The sequence below is a fragment of the Numenius arquata genome, chromosome W, assembly GCF_964106895.1.
Source record: "Numenius arquata chromosome W, bNumArq3.hap1.1, whole genome shotgun sequence".
NCBI classification, from domain to species: domain Eukaryota; kingdom Metazoa; phylum Chordata; class Aves; order Charadriiformes; family Scolopacidae; genus Numenius; species Numenius arquata.
Window position 1 is genome coordinate 8,000,193 of NC_133615.1, and position 15,139 is coordinate 8,015,331.

Genomic DNA, 15,139 nt, shown 5'->3' on the forward strand with positions numbered 1-15,139 from the left:
TTTGTTCCTTTACTTGCAGCTGGTTTTTGCAATGTCTTTGGCCAGATTTGCTGTAGGCTTTATGCTCTGTGTGTTGTCCCACTGATTTCAATCAAATTACCAACAATGCATGAAATTGAGAATATGTGTTAAAAAAACAGTATCTGAGGCCCTCTAGTGATTTCACCTGTGGAAATTGTCTTAAAACATTTATGTGCAAATTTTCCTCTAGTCTGGGGCTGAATGTAAGCTAACTCTCTTCAGACATATAGGTGTACAAAGAGACATGGAATATTAGTGTGTGGACACCACTGCTCAGGTGTGGCTATGCAGGGTCCAGATTGGACCTGGCTAGCATCCAGTCAGCTGATGGTACACACAGAGGAACTGATCTATCCATGCTGTCATACCTTCTGCCTATCTTCAATCAGGTGCCCAACCCGCAATGAATAATTATTTCACAGCGCAGTGGTATACCACATTGTGAAATGTTTTCTAGCATTTTTGAAAGCAATATTGAGAATTTAGGTAACTTTGGCAGGTGGTGATTATCAAAGGATGTCAGCTTAAAGCAAACAAATCAGAGTGACCACAGCATGGGGAACTTTTGCTATCAGTTTTACTTTATAGATATTTCCCTACCTCAGTTTGAAACCCCCAATATTTTAAGTTAAATCTTTTTTAAAATGCACTTAAATGGGATGACTTGCTGAACATACCTGAGAATTATAGAAAAATAATTTTCTGATCATAAGTTTAATTGCTTATAGGCAGTATATGGATGTAGAGATATGTGAAACCAGTAATATGTGAGACTTTTTTTTTAATTTTATTGCTGGAAACTATTTTCTCATATTAAGGCTCTTCTAATTCCAGTTAAAGTTGTTTAAAGGGGGGAGGAAGACTAAGCTTGGATTAGAAGATTAGTTATTAGTTATTAGTTATTAGTGTAAAAATGGAAATAAATTTTAGAAAGTTCTGATAATGATATAGTGATTGCAATTAAAAAGTGAATTATCATCCAGAAAATGATTTCTTGGAGGATTTTGTGTGTGTGTGTGTGTGTATAGCAATTGGCAGGTGATTTCCTCTCTATTTAAATAACATAGTATGCCTTGGGAAGGAGAGAGAGGCACTTATGACAGAGGCATTTGTTCTGTTGTTGGAAAGAGGTAAACATTTTTTTCTGATAATCTTAAAATCTGTGCAATAGGTTCTTTGATAAATAAAGATAAAACATCAAATAAACAAATAAACCCAAGAATTACTTTTGAATTAATTTGGTTTCCTTGTGTCATTTGTAAAATGTTTTGACTGTAAATCTCCTTCATGCTGACAGCATATCGTAGTTTCAAAATGTGATGAGAATTGTGTGATGATGTCTAACTATTTGCCTCTGTGGAAAAGAAACCTGATGTGGTCCAGCTTGCTGTTTGTCTATATTAAATAAAGATCTTTCAACTATGCTTTGTAACAAAATCAAACAAAAAATTGGATTGCATTATAAAACTACTTGTAGAAGGTAAGAAAAAAAATCTGAGGCAGAGGTTTGGATGTCAATGACTTGGTCTATATTTAGGGATAAGACCCCGGAGATTCTGCCAGATTGTCTCTACCTTCTGGAAAAGGGAAGATTACTGTCTTGTGTACACTAAATAATATAAATGAGAATAAACAGAACTGTTAATGAGGCATAATGCATCCTTAATTTACCTATACTGTTAGAAAACCTGTTGAATTCAGAGGATGAACCAAAATAAGACTAAATTTTGTGGAAGTAGAGCAAGGATGTCTTTTTACAAAGGAAAATCACTAATTTGAATTTGTTTATATGCCTGACAAAATATTTTATTGAAGGAGATGTGTATGCAATTTATTATGTTAATTTCTAATTGCAGTGTGAACAATAAATGAAACTTTAGAAAGGGCTGTCAAATACATCTGAGTATATCTAACTGTGGTATTATTTATTACTGAATATACTGTAAGCAATTCCTGAGAAGGGACTGTAGTGTTGGGCCCTTATTATTATCTTCAGGTTCACATTTACTCTTCTTGCTCTCCATTAATAGGTAGCATAGATCAGTCAGTGTTAAAGGAGTTGCCTCCTGAGCTCCTGGCAGAAATTGAATCCACCATGCCGCTTTGTGAACGTGTGAAAATGAACAAGCGCAAACGTAGCACGGTTAATGAGAAACCAAAATATGCTGAAATCAGTTCTGATGAAGATAATGACAGCGAAGAAGCTTTTGAATGTAAGTAGTACATCGTTTTGTTCCTACTCCTAAAGAAGGCTTTTACAAAAAGATATACTTTTTTTGTTGTTGTTTGCTACCCTAAAACATATGAAAACAAATTTACTGTCCAGACAGCTACTTGGCAAAGAACCTTTTTTTCTTTTAAAAGAAAAATTACTTAATTTCAGTTTGTCCCTCAAGATGAAAAGCAGCTAGTTGTTAAATTTCTTTCCCTAATTACCTTATGGGAAGCCACTGCCTAGATTTTTCTTTTTTTATATATGTAAAATGAAACATTTTTAGCCAATTAGATTAAAGAAAATATCCTGTAAAGCAGCTCAGAAAACTTGCACACAAAGATATGCATAGAAAAATTTCAGTAAATACATTTTAAATTATTTTGAGTTTCATTGATAAGAAAAGCAAAGGTTCCCCTCTTGAATTTTTCTGACATGATAAATTAAGAATGTTAGTGCCCAGAAGTTTCTTAAAATATTTCTTTTTCTATTATTTCCATGGTATATTGCTTGAAAAACTGGAATTATTGCTGATGGTTTCTCAAAATAACATTGATGATACTATTCTTTAATTAAGTTATTTCAAAGGATGAGAGAAAGCTTGTAGTTAGACTTTTGCTGTGCAATCAGGTAAAGTTCATAAGTGTCAAAAAAAAATTTATGTGCCTCTAAATTAGGAAGGGATTTCCTACTTGCAAATAAGAGTGTGCTTAGTTTGTCTTTATGGTAGTTTAGTTAGTCAATACTGAAAAGAAACTTCATGAAAATGGAGTCAATCAGTTCAGTCTGAGTAACATTTTAGCTGTGTTACCTATGCAGGTCTACAGGAGAATTGCCTGTTGCTGTTAACCTAAGAAGGCATCTTGCTTATAATGATTTTTTTCCAATTTAGACTCTTTCCACCTTTGCTTATCTAAACCTCTTACTGAACTTTTGTAAAACATAACCTATTGCTTCTTAGTCTTTCTTAGGATCCAGAAGAAAAAGACTTGTTTGTCCTGCTTTTATAATATGTTTCAAGTTCTCATCCAACAGATATGCAATGCGTATACACACATACACGTAAAAATTATAATAGTGATACCTCAGATCTTTATCAAAGCAGAAAAGAATGTCCTTTTGTTTGTTTGTTTTTCATTTAAAATATAACTAAATAATGCTGCTTTGACTGTGAGTATGAGATCTTGAGGTAACTTGAAATCAGATGATTTGTTTCATTTAGGATTCTATATTCTCTGTTTACCATATCATTTCACCTGTTTATGATGTTAATAATCTGGAACAGTGAATTAAAAAAAGAATAAGTAAAGAAAAATTATTTAAGTTGTTTGGGAATGGAGAGGATTGTCAGGAATTTCAGAGAGGTCTTAATCTACCTATTAGCCACAGTGGCTGTTGAAATTCTTAAATGCAAAGTAAAGCAAATTAAGGAAAACTTTCACAGTAATTACATGCTTTAAGGGATTCTAGGTTCACTATATCCACTCAAGAGATCTGGCCATCATTCTAAACCATTCATTGAGGACATCTGGTTTAAACATAAATTATAATATTTGTTAAAGAATACTGTAGAACTGAAGTGAGTTAAAACGAGACAAAATGATTAAGAGAATGAAAGATTTGTGACAAGTACACTGAATAGATTTGTACTGTTAAAAGTATGTGTTTCAGAATTATTTTGGTTATCTAAAATTGAACTTTAAAAATATGAAATAGCGATTGTTATAGAAGAGAAATTTCTTTGAGTATCTCATGAAGAAGGGGCGTTCTGTTAAATTAAATTATGAGAAATTAAGAACTGATGAAATCATTCTCATACAATAAGTGCTAAATGTGTTATTGCATAAATGTTTGGCAGAATTCAGAAGGAAATTGGGTGTTTATATTCCAGATAGTCTTTATTTATGTATGAAATTAATAACTCTTGAAATATTATTAATACTTACATTTTTAGTCAATTTTATCTGCTTCAAAATAATCTTTGTAGAACAGTGACTGACTGTGAATAGCTGTTCCCATGTTCATCTTATTTGCCTTGCAGAGCCAGCACAACTGTAACACATTCTGTTTTGTCATGCAACATTGATTAACTAGTCAATTTAAATTTCTGCTGGAAAGCAATATTGGAAGTTATTTTTCTCATAGAGATGTTGCTGGGGTCAGAAGTCATCCTACAGAGCTTAAATTGATACTGATGATTTGTAAACTGTGGAGACAGATTTCATCTACCTCCACAAAATACTATCTTACAGGGCGAAAAGAATCAGTTAAGATGTGTAAAGTCTTTTCCCATAACCCCCCTACTTTTTTCTCCAATATGCTTACTTCAGATATCCCAGACAGTTCTCCGTTTCTTCAATCGCAGTTAACTCTCAACCATTTTAGAACTGACAGTGTTAGTAGCTCAGGCCTCATGAACATGACTGTACTGCCTCCAGAAGCAAGTCTGATCCATAAGCAGAACAGATCAAAGCATGAACTAAGTTGTTACCTTAAACACTTAGACCACCTCTGTGCAGGAGTTTCATACTGTGTTTGCAGAAGTAGGAGCCCTCTAGGGTGCAGTGCAGAACATTAGTATCATCACAGGTTCAATGTTATTTTTTTTTATTAGTTCTGAGCCTGGGCTGACTATTGACTATATCCTGGTATGTTTCCTATGCTTCTCAATAAACTGGGGTTGTGGAAAGAACTTGTCAGTTCTGTTCCAGTTCTGTCTGAATATTTGGAGCCATTTTGGTCAGAAACAACCCTATATGCAGTCATACCTCTCTAAATTTCAGGAGACTTTGGTAGAGACACACAGATGTCAGGTCTGTTACATGCAAGTTCACAAGAATAATAAACTCTGCTAGTCTAGAATGTAATGTTTTGGAGCCATTTTGATCTTCACAGCACAGTCTGTGTTAGACATCTCTTTGCTAGCACAGTTATCCTGTTACCTTAGATAATGGAGAGTTGGCCGATTTCATGGATGAAGTTACCTCCTCCATATCCTTTTTCTATAACATCTTAATACCCTCTCCCCTTCAAAACTGTCTTTGAAAACAACAGAGTGCTCTCCATCCCCCCCCATCCCCACCCACCCCACCCCCCACTTTATTTCCACCAAGTTTCTGTTTCTGTATAGAACATTTATCCTAGTTTTTCAACATTCAGTTCTGTGAGACTTTTTGGTCCTGACTGAAAACTGGTTATAATAACCTTCTGTGGTATATACTTTCTGCTTGGCCCAGAATTGTAACTACAGCTTTCTCCTTTACACTGAATTTCCTGCAATATATATCAAGACAAAATTTTAGTTGTCTTGGCAAAACAGAATATCTTTAAGCAACCAGGTTGCAAAGTTTCATTGGAACTTGCTGTGTTAGGCAAAGCAATCACTGAATTGGAACATAGATACCCAGTAATAGTCACAATTTAAATAACTGAAGAAATTATCTCAATGTTCTCTTATGAAAGGATGAAACTTATTTTGATTTGTTCTAGTTTCCTGACTTTGTTTAAAGGGACAAATGCCCTGTAAATTTGCATTTTTAAATGTTTGCTGGTGTCTTTGCCAGTTTCAGGCACATTTTTCATGTAATTCAAAAGAAATTGTCAGAATAATGCCATAACATAATTTTATACAATAGTTTTAGAGCATTCACTTGTTTTACGGAACATCTATATGATAGTGTTTAACTTGCAAATGTATAATTTTGAGCTATTAAAAGTAGAATTTTTGTATTTATAATGAAAATGCATTTCATTTCTAGCTTCTCGTAAAAGACATAAAAAGGATAGAGACGAAGCTTGGGAGTATGAAGAACATGACAGAAGAAGTTCTGGTGACCATAGGAGAAGTGGTTATTACCATGAAGGAAGGAGGACTTCTGGTAGTGGTCGTTACCGTAATCGCAGTCCCGATGACTCTGATATGGATGATTATTCTCCTCTTCCTAGCCTCAGTGAGGGTAACTGATTGTTTTTAAAATTTTATTTTCTTCCATAATACCAGTGCATTTTTAAAGGTTATGTTATACATTTTAAAATAAACATCTTTACATGCAATATTGAATATAAGCGTAAGAAATGTAAACAATCCTTTATTCTCTTAATTAGTGGCTAGAAAAATGAAGAAAAAAGAAAAACAAAAGAAGAGAAAAGCTTATGAACCTAAACTAACACCTGAAGGTAATTTTACAAGATTTATTTTCTACAGTTTGCATTTTCTGTTTTGTATATAAAATAATTATATATACTTTTCTTTTTTCACCAGAAATGATGGATTCTTCAACTTTCAAAAGATTTACTGCTTCAATAGAGAATATTTTGGAAAATTTAGAAGACTTGGATTTTACAGCTTTTGGTAATATGTCAGAATTTTTCAAAATGCTTCCCCCAATTATAAACACAAGAAACAAAAAAAAATTTGCATCTCGGTATTTTTCAAACTTCCTTCTTTGTGATTTAATTGCCTTTGATACATGCTAAGGTATACTGCATTTACATGGCTTCTACCTTGAGTGGAGGCCTTTACCTTTCCAATTTCACTAAGGAGGAGGATCCTTCTTCGTCCTCCCTGCAGAATCCAAAAGGGACATAAATCACAATGAGGTGAATAATAGTCCCCTGGAAGGGGAAAGAATACCTCTTTGGGATGTCATTAGGGTGTTATCTTCTGTCAAACATATCTTTGTAAACAACACTAACGTAAAATGATTCTCTTGCCAGTACATAAGGCACATAATTTTGCATCTGTTGTGGCCTTTGGCCCAACAGAGCTTAATTATTCAATTCAGCAGCAGAGCACTTATGGGTGAGGCACTGAATCACTGTATGCTCCTTATCCATTTCAGTGGAAAATAAAACAGCTTATCATAAGTGTCTGACGGAGTAGTTCAGGTTGACCAAGATGACTTTCTATTGAAATGGATAATGGAGTATTTGTTATTTTTTTTCCTACCATCTTTGTCACAAGATTATAACAAGGGGCATAGTAAACAAATCCCTACAGCAATGGTGTCTACAACCTTGGATTAAAAAGTCAAGTAATTGGTTCTTTCTATATGTCTTGTAACATCATGGGGTTTTTTGTTAAGGGTAAATGTGATTAAGACACAGTGTATCCTAAGGTACTTAATTTCCTATATGTTTTTCATCTATTGCCCTTCCCCAGATTTGAACTTTATAATTAGGACTACAGTCATTTAAGATTTGTTTTACTGAAATGAGGGTGATCACACAAGAGCTGCAATAAATGGATTTTTCTATATTAAAAATATTTTTAATTTATGACTTTCAGTTATATGTAAGTCATTTTAACACAACCAAAAGTTGTCATCATCAGTCTTTATTAGATGGATCTATTAGATGCTAGCTATTTGGAAAATCAGTTCTTTTTCTTCAGTTGGCTTTTTCATATTGGCTGTAAAATAGTGGTTTCCTTGAAGTCTTATTAGAAATATGATTGTTAATTTTTAAATTTCTTTTAAGGTGATGATGATGAGATTCCACAGGAATTGCTACTGGGAAAGCATCAGCTTAGTGAGTTGGGTAGTGAATCTGCAAAAATCAAGGCAATGGGCATTATGGACAAGGTACATCTTCGTAGTATTTAACTCTCTTTGAACATTTAATTTTGTTAAACATACAAAAATGTGTGTCTCCTCTAATATTCCACCCTCTTCAGGTGTGCACGTGACATACTGTGAACAGTTGTGCTTCTGCTGGCTTAGCTGAAGTGCTTAAAAAGTTACCACATCTTAACTGTTACTGTCTCTGAAGCTGAGACGTTTTTATTGAATGGTCCTTCTCTGTGCTAGCGCTGACTCAGAGCACTATATGCCAATAGGTAACACATACCAGAGCAGTAAAATCTAAAATAATTAATCTACTTTCACAAAAGCACATCAACCTATAGGCTTGCTCCTTACAGCTAGTGTTGAGCAGCCACAGTAAAACAGAACCTGCTGTCAAAGTAAAATCCACCCTTTCTGATATATGCCGTTAGTGCAATGTAAATGCATGATTTCCATCCAGCATCACACTGAATTGCCTGCTTCATTCCTCTCTCCAAAGAGTCCGTTCAAACTTAGATGATTTAATGCCCCAGGTGATAAGAAGATTAATTTTCTGTAGACTGCATGCTGTGGTTTCTTTGCCATACTCTTCCCAACTTCAGTTCAAGGGAACTTTCTGTTGGTGCAAACTGTTGGTATTGCACCTCTAGAAACAATGTTCTTGCTTTCCTTATCTTCCTAGAACTCTTGGCTTTGGGCAGTCTTGTGTTAAATTCTTACTCTGCCTGCTCATGACCATTTACTATGTTTATGAAGTGTCTGTGAAGCCACTTAATATTCAAGTCACTCTGAAGGGTTTTCTTTAATCTAAGATTTAGATATGCTTCCTGGCCTTTTCTTCAGTCTCCCTATCTTCCTTTGTAGCATGTTATCAGCCTGAGTGTTTCTCTTTCCTGATAGTTCTCACCCTTAACCTCTGTTCCCTGTTTTTTTCACATACATAGATACATGTATACATAAAATCATAATTTTGTTGCTTCTAAATATTTTTTTGCTTCCTGATGAAATTCAACAAGGGCAAGTGTAGGGTGCTGCACCTGGGGAGGAATAACCCCGTGCACCAGTACAGGGTGGGGGCTGACCTGCTGGAGAGCAGCTCTGAGGAAAAAGACCTGGGAGTCCTGGTGGACAACAGGATGACCATGAGCCAGCAATGTGCCCTTGCGGCCAGGAAGGCCAATGGCATCCTGGGGTGCATCAGGAAGAGTGTGGCCAGCAGGTGGAGGGAGGTTATCCTGCCCCTCTACTCTGCCCTGGTGAGGCCCCATCTGGAGTACTGTGTCTGATTCTGGGCTCCCCAGTTCAAGAAGGACAGGCAACTGCTGGAGAGGGTACAGCAGAGGGCTACAAAGATGATTAGGGGCCTGGAGCATCTCTCTTATGAGGAAAGGCTGAGGGACCTGGGTCTTTTTAGTCTGGAGAAGAGAAGGCTGAGGGGGGATCTGATCAACACCTATAAATACTTAAAGGGAAGGTGTCAAGAGGATGGGTCCAGTCTTTTCTCAGTGGTGCCCAGGGATAGGACAAGATGAAATGGGCACAAACTTGAATATAAGCAGTTCCACCTAAACATGAGGAGGAACTTCTTTACTTTGAGGGTGGCAGAGCCCTGGAACAGGCTGCCCAGAGAGGTGGTGGAGTCGTCTCCTCTGGAGACATTCAAAACCCGCCTGGACAAGTTCCTGTGCAACCTGCTCTAGGTGGACCTGCTCTGGCAGGGGGGTTGGACTAGATGATCTCCGGAGGTCCCTTCCAACCCCATATCATTCTGTGATTCTGTAAAGGTGAGCACTAAATAGTATCTGGATGAATGAAACTGACTCTCTTGGAGTTTAGCATATTCTACAGATTATTTAATCATAATACTGTAGAACATCAGTAAGTTACTTTTTTCCAACATGCTAGGTTTTCAAAGTTAACACAGTTATTAAGAATATGTTTCCTTTTTATTAGCACTCAAGTATCAGGGAATTTTATTTCTGCTTGTCCATAGAATTTGGATTTTCTTGTAATAAAGCTCTGTATGGTCAGTTAGAATTTGTGATTGATACTTGGATTTGGTAAATTTCTCTTTCTAGAAGCAAAAGTGTATAACTATACAACATTAATTACAGATATGCGGTTTTAAATACATTTCTCTGGATTTTGCTGGTTGAAAATGCAATTTGATTGCAATCTTAGAACATATTTCACTAGTTTAATTTTTTTATCAGCATTCTCAATCATGCTGTGTCAGAAACCAGACAAGTCAAGATCCAATCCTTATCTCAGATTACTTAAAATTTAAATTTGTCAGATTGCATAACACGTTCTATCCTTCATCCATGGATGTTTTTTTCAGCAGTTCGGAAGCTTTATGATCCTACAGTTTTTTGATGTGTTTTGTTTCTTGTTTTAGCTTTCAACAGATAAAACAGTAAAAGTCCTGAATATTTTGGAGAAGAATATTCAAGATGGATCAAAGCTTTCTACGTTACTTAACCATGTGAGTTTCAAATTACATCATTTCATACCAGAATTTCAAATACTCTGTGTGTGAAAGGAATTTCTGATTTAATATATATGGGATTGAGAGATTGCTAAATTTTAAGATTTGAAGTAAAATTCGATTGATTATATTCTTTCAGTACTAAACATGTTTTACTATAGTACTGATAACTAATAGATGTATTGGGAACAACTGAGTTGTCTTTTGACTTAATTTTAAATATTATGGTTTCATCCTGAAACATTCATGGTAACTGGCGTAACTTGCACCATTGGACATTTCTTTGCTACTTTTCTGCGTGTCCATAAAACATCCCTTACACAGTGGAAGAAGTATTACAGCTTTCACGTACAGCATATTCTTCTCCTGAGCATTGAGAACTGAGGAAGTGCTCTTATGCTGCAAAGTCGAAGTTATCAACATAAACAAAATTAACAGGAAGTTTAAGATTTTAGGTGGGTTTTTTTTCCTGGTATACCTAAAACTACATGGGAATTTGGATTTTTTTTTTATGAGGCTGAAATGTGATATTACACCTTTTACATATTTACTTATTTATTTCTACACTTTCTAGTCAAAACAGTATTCCAGCAAGAATAGAGTTCTTGAATTTTATGGAAAAAAAACCTTGATCTGCAGAAATAGAGAGTAATTATATGTCGCGACGGAGGGAAGACAGGGCCACTCAATATGAGTGATCAGCAAGCTTCGTTTATTGATTCACACAGTGGCCTTTTATGTTCTAACATAATTAGCTCATACATATTACAAAAGTTAAGCTCATGATTGGTTAGTTCTTAGAAAGATCAACTCCGCCCTTGGTTCCTTCTTTACAGTTACTTTCATCCTCTTTTCCCATGCCTGAGCAGCTGCAACCTCCCTGTTATCATACAACAATTATAGTCAAGGACAAGGTGTCCTTGCCAGCCCAGCAGTTACGGGGGCTGAATCCGATGTTTCTCAAGCTTTTGCTCGGCCAGCTGGATCATGTCTACGTGACCCTTCTCAGCTAGCCATTCTCCCACAATTCCCCCGTTTTTATTTTGAATGGCACAGGCTTGGTTAAACATCCGTAACACAAGGGTTTTCATACAAGACAACACGCAACTCACACAAAGCAATGCTATTAGTACAATGATTAAGATTAGCAATCCTGTCTGTAAAAGGTTTCTCAGCCATCCGGACAGACCCAACCAGACTCCAAGAGCACCCCTATAAGGCACGTAGTAAATGGGGAGCGGGGTGTTGCTAGGCTTGCACAAAAGCTGGTCGTGTTGAGTGATCGAGCTAAAGTTATCCACACATTTTCTCGTGGGTCAAACATCTCGCTATATGGGATGGCTCTTATGCTTACAACTAAGGCAACTACTATAAAGCTTTCTATACCTAAATTAACCATTTTCTCTGTTTCAACTTCTAAGCAAATAGCATGCACATAATACCTAGGGGTTACAGACCCCACAGACTGTACAATTAATTTCTGTCTTTGCGACCTCGTGGTTCACACTCAGGCGCAGCGGTCTCAGTCCGTTGGTTTACGGTGATTAGTCGGGTCACCTTCAGCGGCGACTTCAGGGTGGTCGATGGCAGGCCTTACCCAACGGCTGGGAACCCAGATGGTACCTTGTCCCCTATGGTCCATCGTAGAAGGGGTGATTTGCGAGCAAGGGTCAATCCTCCTACTCCCGCGACCGTGGCGCTGCTCGCGTAGGTCGGCCATTGAGCCGGCCACTTATGCGTGCTGATTATGGAAATGTCAGCGCCAGTGTCTAGAAGAGCAACAAGTGATATAGTTAGGTTGGCGTATTGCACAGCAACCGGGCGTTGTGGCCTTTGGCGCAAGCCGACAGTTAGTAGGGCCATTTGTCCTGTAGATCCAAAGGCTCCTTGCCCTCGTGGCTGCTCTTGCAGCGGTGGAAGGGCTCCCGCAAGATGTGGTAGGGGAATTAATTGCGCCACCTTGGTGCCTTTAGCGATGAAGAGCGGTGGGAATAACGTGTGGGCCATGATCTGGATCTCACCGTGGTAATCTTTATCAATCAGTCCCACCAACACATTAAGTCCCAGCATGGTGGCCGATGAACGGCCTATAAGTAGTGCTCCGACAGCTTGTCCATTGATACAGATTGGTCCTTGAGTGCTAGTGGTAATCCGGACAGGCTTTGAGTCCAACAGGGTACAATCTACTGCTGTTGCCAGGTCCAAGCCGAGGCTTCCGCTTGTGGCTGGTCTGAGCTGAAGGGATTGAGTGCTGCCGGATATGCAGCCGCTTTTTGTGTCGGCGCGGGGCGGCTTTTCCCGCTGAATCGTCCGTTTCCCGGTTTAGAAGCGCGACATGCAGTCTCATTGTGGTTGTCCGACCGGCAGTTTCTGCACCATACTGAGCCGGCGTTGCAGTTCCGTCTGATGTGTCCAGCAGCGCCGCAACGGTAGCATCGTGGGCGAGATGATTCACTAGCATTTAATCGTTGAACGGAGGCTTGCAAAGGAGCAAGGGCTGCAAGAACTTGACTCTGCGTAGCCTGCGCGTGTTCCTTTAAACTATTCCCTAGTTCCTTTACTGCCTCAGCTAACATTGCCTGTGGCCCTACCGGTACCTGAGCCATCCTTTCTAGTCCTTCCTCGATAGTCCATGTCCCTGGCAATGTAGCCAAGATGTTGCGTGTGGCCGGATTACTATTTTGTATGGCACACTGCTTTAGTATAGTGCCTCTGAGATAATCGGGCACCCCGGCCGCCTGTATGGCGTCTGCTACTCGATCTATAAATAGGCCAAATGGTTCCTCTCTTCCTTGCTTAATACCCATATATGAAGGGATTTTTTTTTTTTTTTTTTTTTTTTTTCCTCAGCTCAGTTTGCAACGGGGCGTTAGCGACTGCCCGCCATGGCTTTATCAACTTTTTGGCTGATTTATTATCGCATATAACTTCGTCAAACAATTTATCCTCATATTTACGCCATTCCTCGTGTTCAAAAACCGTATCTGGATTATCAAAGCAACCTCTTGCTACTCCATACGCTGATAACCCAGGCAACTCCCTTTTACAATCTATACCCTGAACGCTCCGCTTTTCTAAAAAGCATTTGAGCAAATCGTACGCCGCTTGTCTGTTCATACCTTCGTTATCTATACCCTAAATGCTCCGCTTTTCTAAAAAGCATTTGAGCAAATCATACGCCGCTTGTCTATTCATACCTTCGTCAGCGCGCTGTTGCAGCCTTCCAGACTTCGGCGGCGCGTAGCCGGCAGGACACTCTCTATAGGTGCTCCAGGGCGCGGGGACCTTTTCCTTTAATCCCTTTCGCCTCCTGCGCTGCTTACAGGACCAGCACTGAGACTCCGTCGACTCGTGGCTCGCAGGTTCAGCCCTCTGTAGGGTCCCTGTTTCGGGCGCCATTTGTCGCGACGGAGGGAAGACAGGGCCACTCAATATGAGTGATCAGCAAGCTTCGTTTATTGATTCACACGGTGGCCTTTTATGTTCTAACATAATTAGCTCATACATATTACAAAAGTTAAGCTCATGATTGGTTAGTTCTTAGAAAGATCAACTCCGCCCTTGGTTCCTTCTTTACAGTTACTTTCATCCTCTTTTCCCATGCCTGAGCAGCTGCAACCTCCCTGTTATCATACAACAATTATAGTCAAGGACAAGGTGTCTTTACCAGCCCAGCAGTTACGGGGGCTGAATCCGATGTTTCTCAAGCTTTTGCTCGGCCAGCTGGATCATGTCTACGTGACCCTTCTCAGCTAGCCATTCTCCCACAATTATATATAAGATCTTATTGGCATTACTGAGACATGGTGGGATGGCTCTTATGACTGGAGTGTTGGAATGGAGGGATATAGACTCTTCAGGAAGGACAGGCTGGGCAGACAGGGTGGGGGTGTTGCCCTCTATGTCAACGACCAGCTGGAGTGTGTGGAGCTCCACCTGGGGATGGATGGAGACCTGACAGAGAGGTTATGGGTCAGGATTAAAGGGAACACAGGGGCAGGTGATGTTACAGTAGGGGTCTGCTACAGACCACCTCATCAGAGTGACAGGGAGGATGAGGCCCTCTATAGGCAGATAGAAGCAGCATCGCACTCGCACACCCTGGCCCTCATGGGGGACTTCAACCACCCCGATATCTGTTGGAAGGACAACACAGCAGGGCACGTGAAATCCAGGAAGTTCTTGGAATGCGTTAATGATAACTTTCTTCTTCAAATGATTGAGGAGCCAACAAGGAAAGGAGCAGCGCTGGACCTTGTCCTTACCAACAAGGAGGGACTGGTGGGGGATGTCAAGTTCAAGGGTAGCCTCAGCTGCAGTGACCACGAAATGGTAGAATTCAAGATTCTTAGGGCAGCGAGGAGGGTGTGCAGGAAGCTCGCTACCCTGAACTTCAGAAGAGCAGACTTTGGGCTTCTGAGAGATCTGATTGGCAGGGTAGCGTGGGAGAAAGAACTGTAGGGGAGAGGGGCCCAAGAAAGCTGGTTGGCATTCAAGGATCGCCTCCTCCAAGCTCAGGAGAGGTGCATCCCAAAAAAGAAGTCAGGCAAAATAGCCAGCAGGCCTGTGTGGATGAACAAGGAACTGCTGGACAAGCTCAGGACCAAAAAGGAGGCCTATAGAGGGTGGAAGCAGGGACGGGTAGAATGGGCAGAATATAAAGAAACTGTTCAAGTGGCCAGGAACCAGATCAGGCAAGCGAAAGCCCAGGCAGAACTAAATCTAGCCAGGGACATCAAAAACAATAAGAAAAACTTCTACAGATATGTCAGGGACAAAGGCAAGACTAGGGAAGTTGTGGGCCCTCTCTGGAAGGAAATGGGAGACCTGGCCTCCCAGGATATGGATAAGGCT

At 39.2% G+C, this 15,139-nt stretch overlaps 1 protein-coding gene across 1 annotated transcript in view; it reads left to right on the forward strand.

Moving 5' to 3' along the window:
* LOC141476615 (nipped-B-like protein) overlaps positions 1 to 15,139 on the forward strand; it is a 183,703-nt gene that overhangs the window by 124,505 nt on the left and 44,059 nt on the right. Inside the window, exons 11-16 of the mRNA XM_074165383.1 lie at positions 2,052 to 2,234; positions 5,992 to 6,189; positions 6,338 to 6,409; positions 6,495 to 6,584; positions 7,712 to 7,815; positions 10,196 to 10,282. Of these exons, the coding sequence (XP_074021484.1) occupies positions 2,052 to 2,234; positions 5,992 to 6,189; positions 6,338 to 6,409; positions 6,495 to 6,584; positions 7,712 to 7,815; positions 10,196 to 10,282 (734 nt within the window). The remainder of the gene's footprint in view (positions 1 to 2,051; positions 2,235 to 5,991; positions 6,190 to 6,337; positions 6,410 to 6,494; positions 6,585 to 7,711; positions 7,816 to 10,195; positions 10,283 to 15,139) is intronic.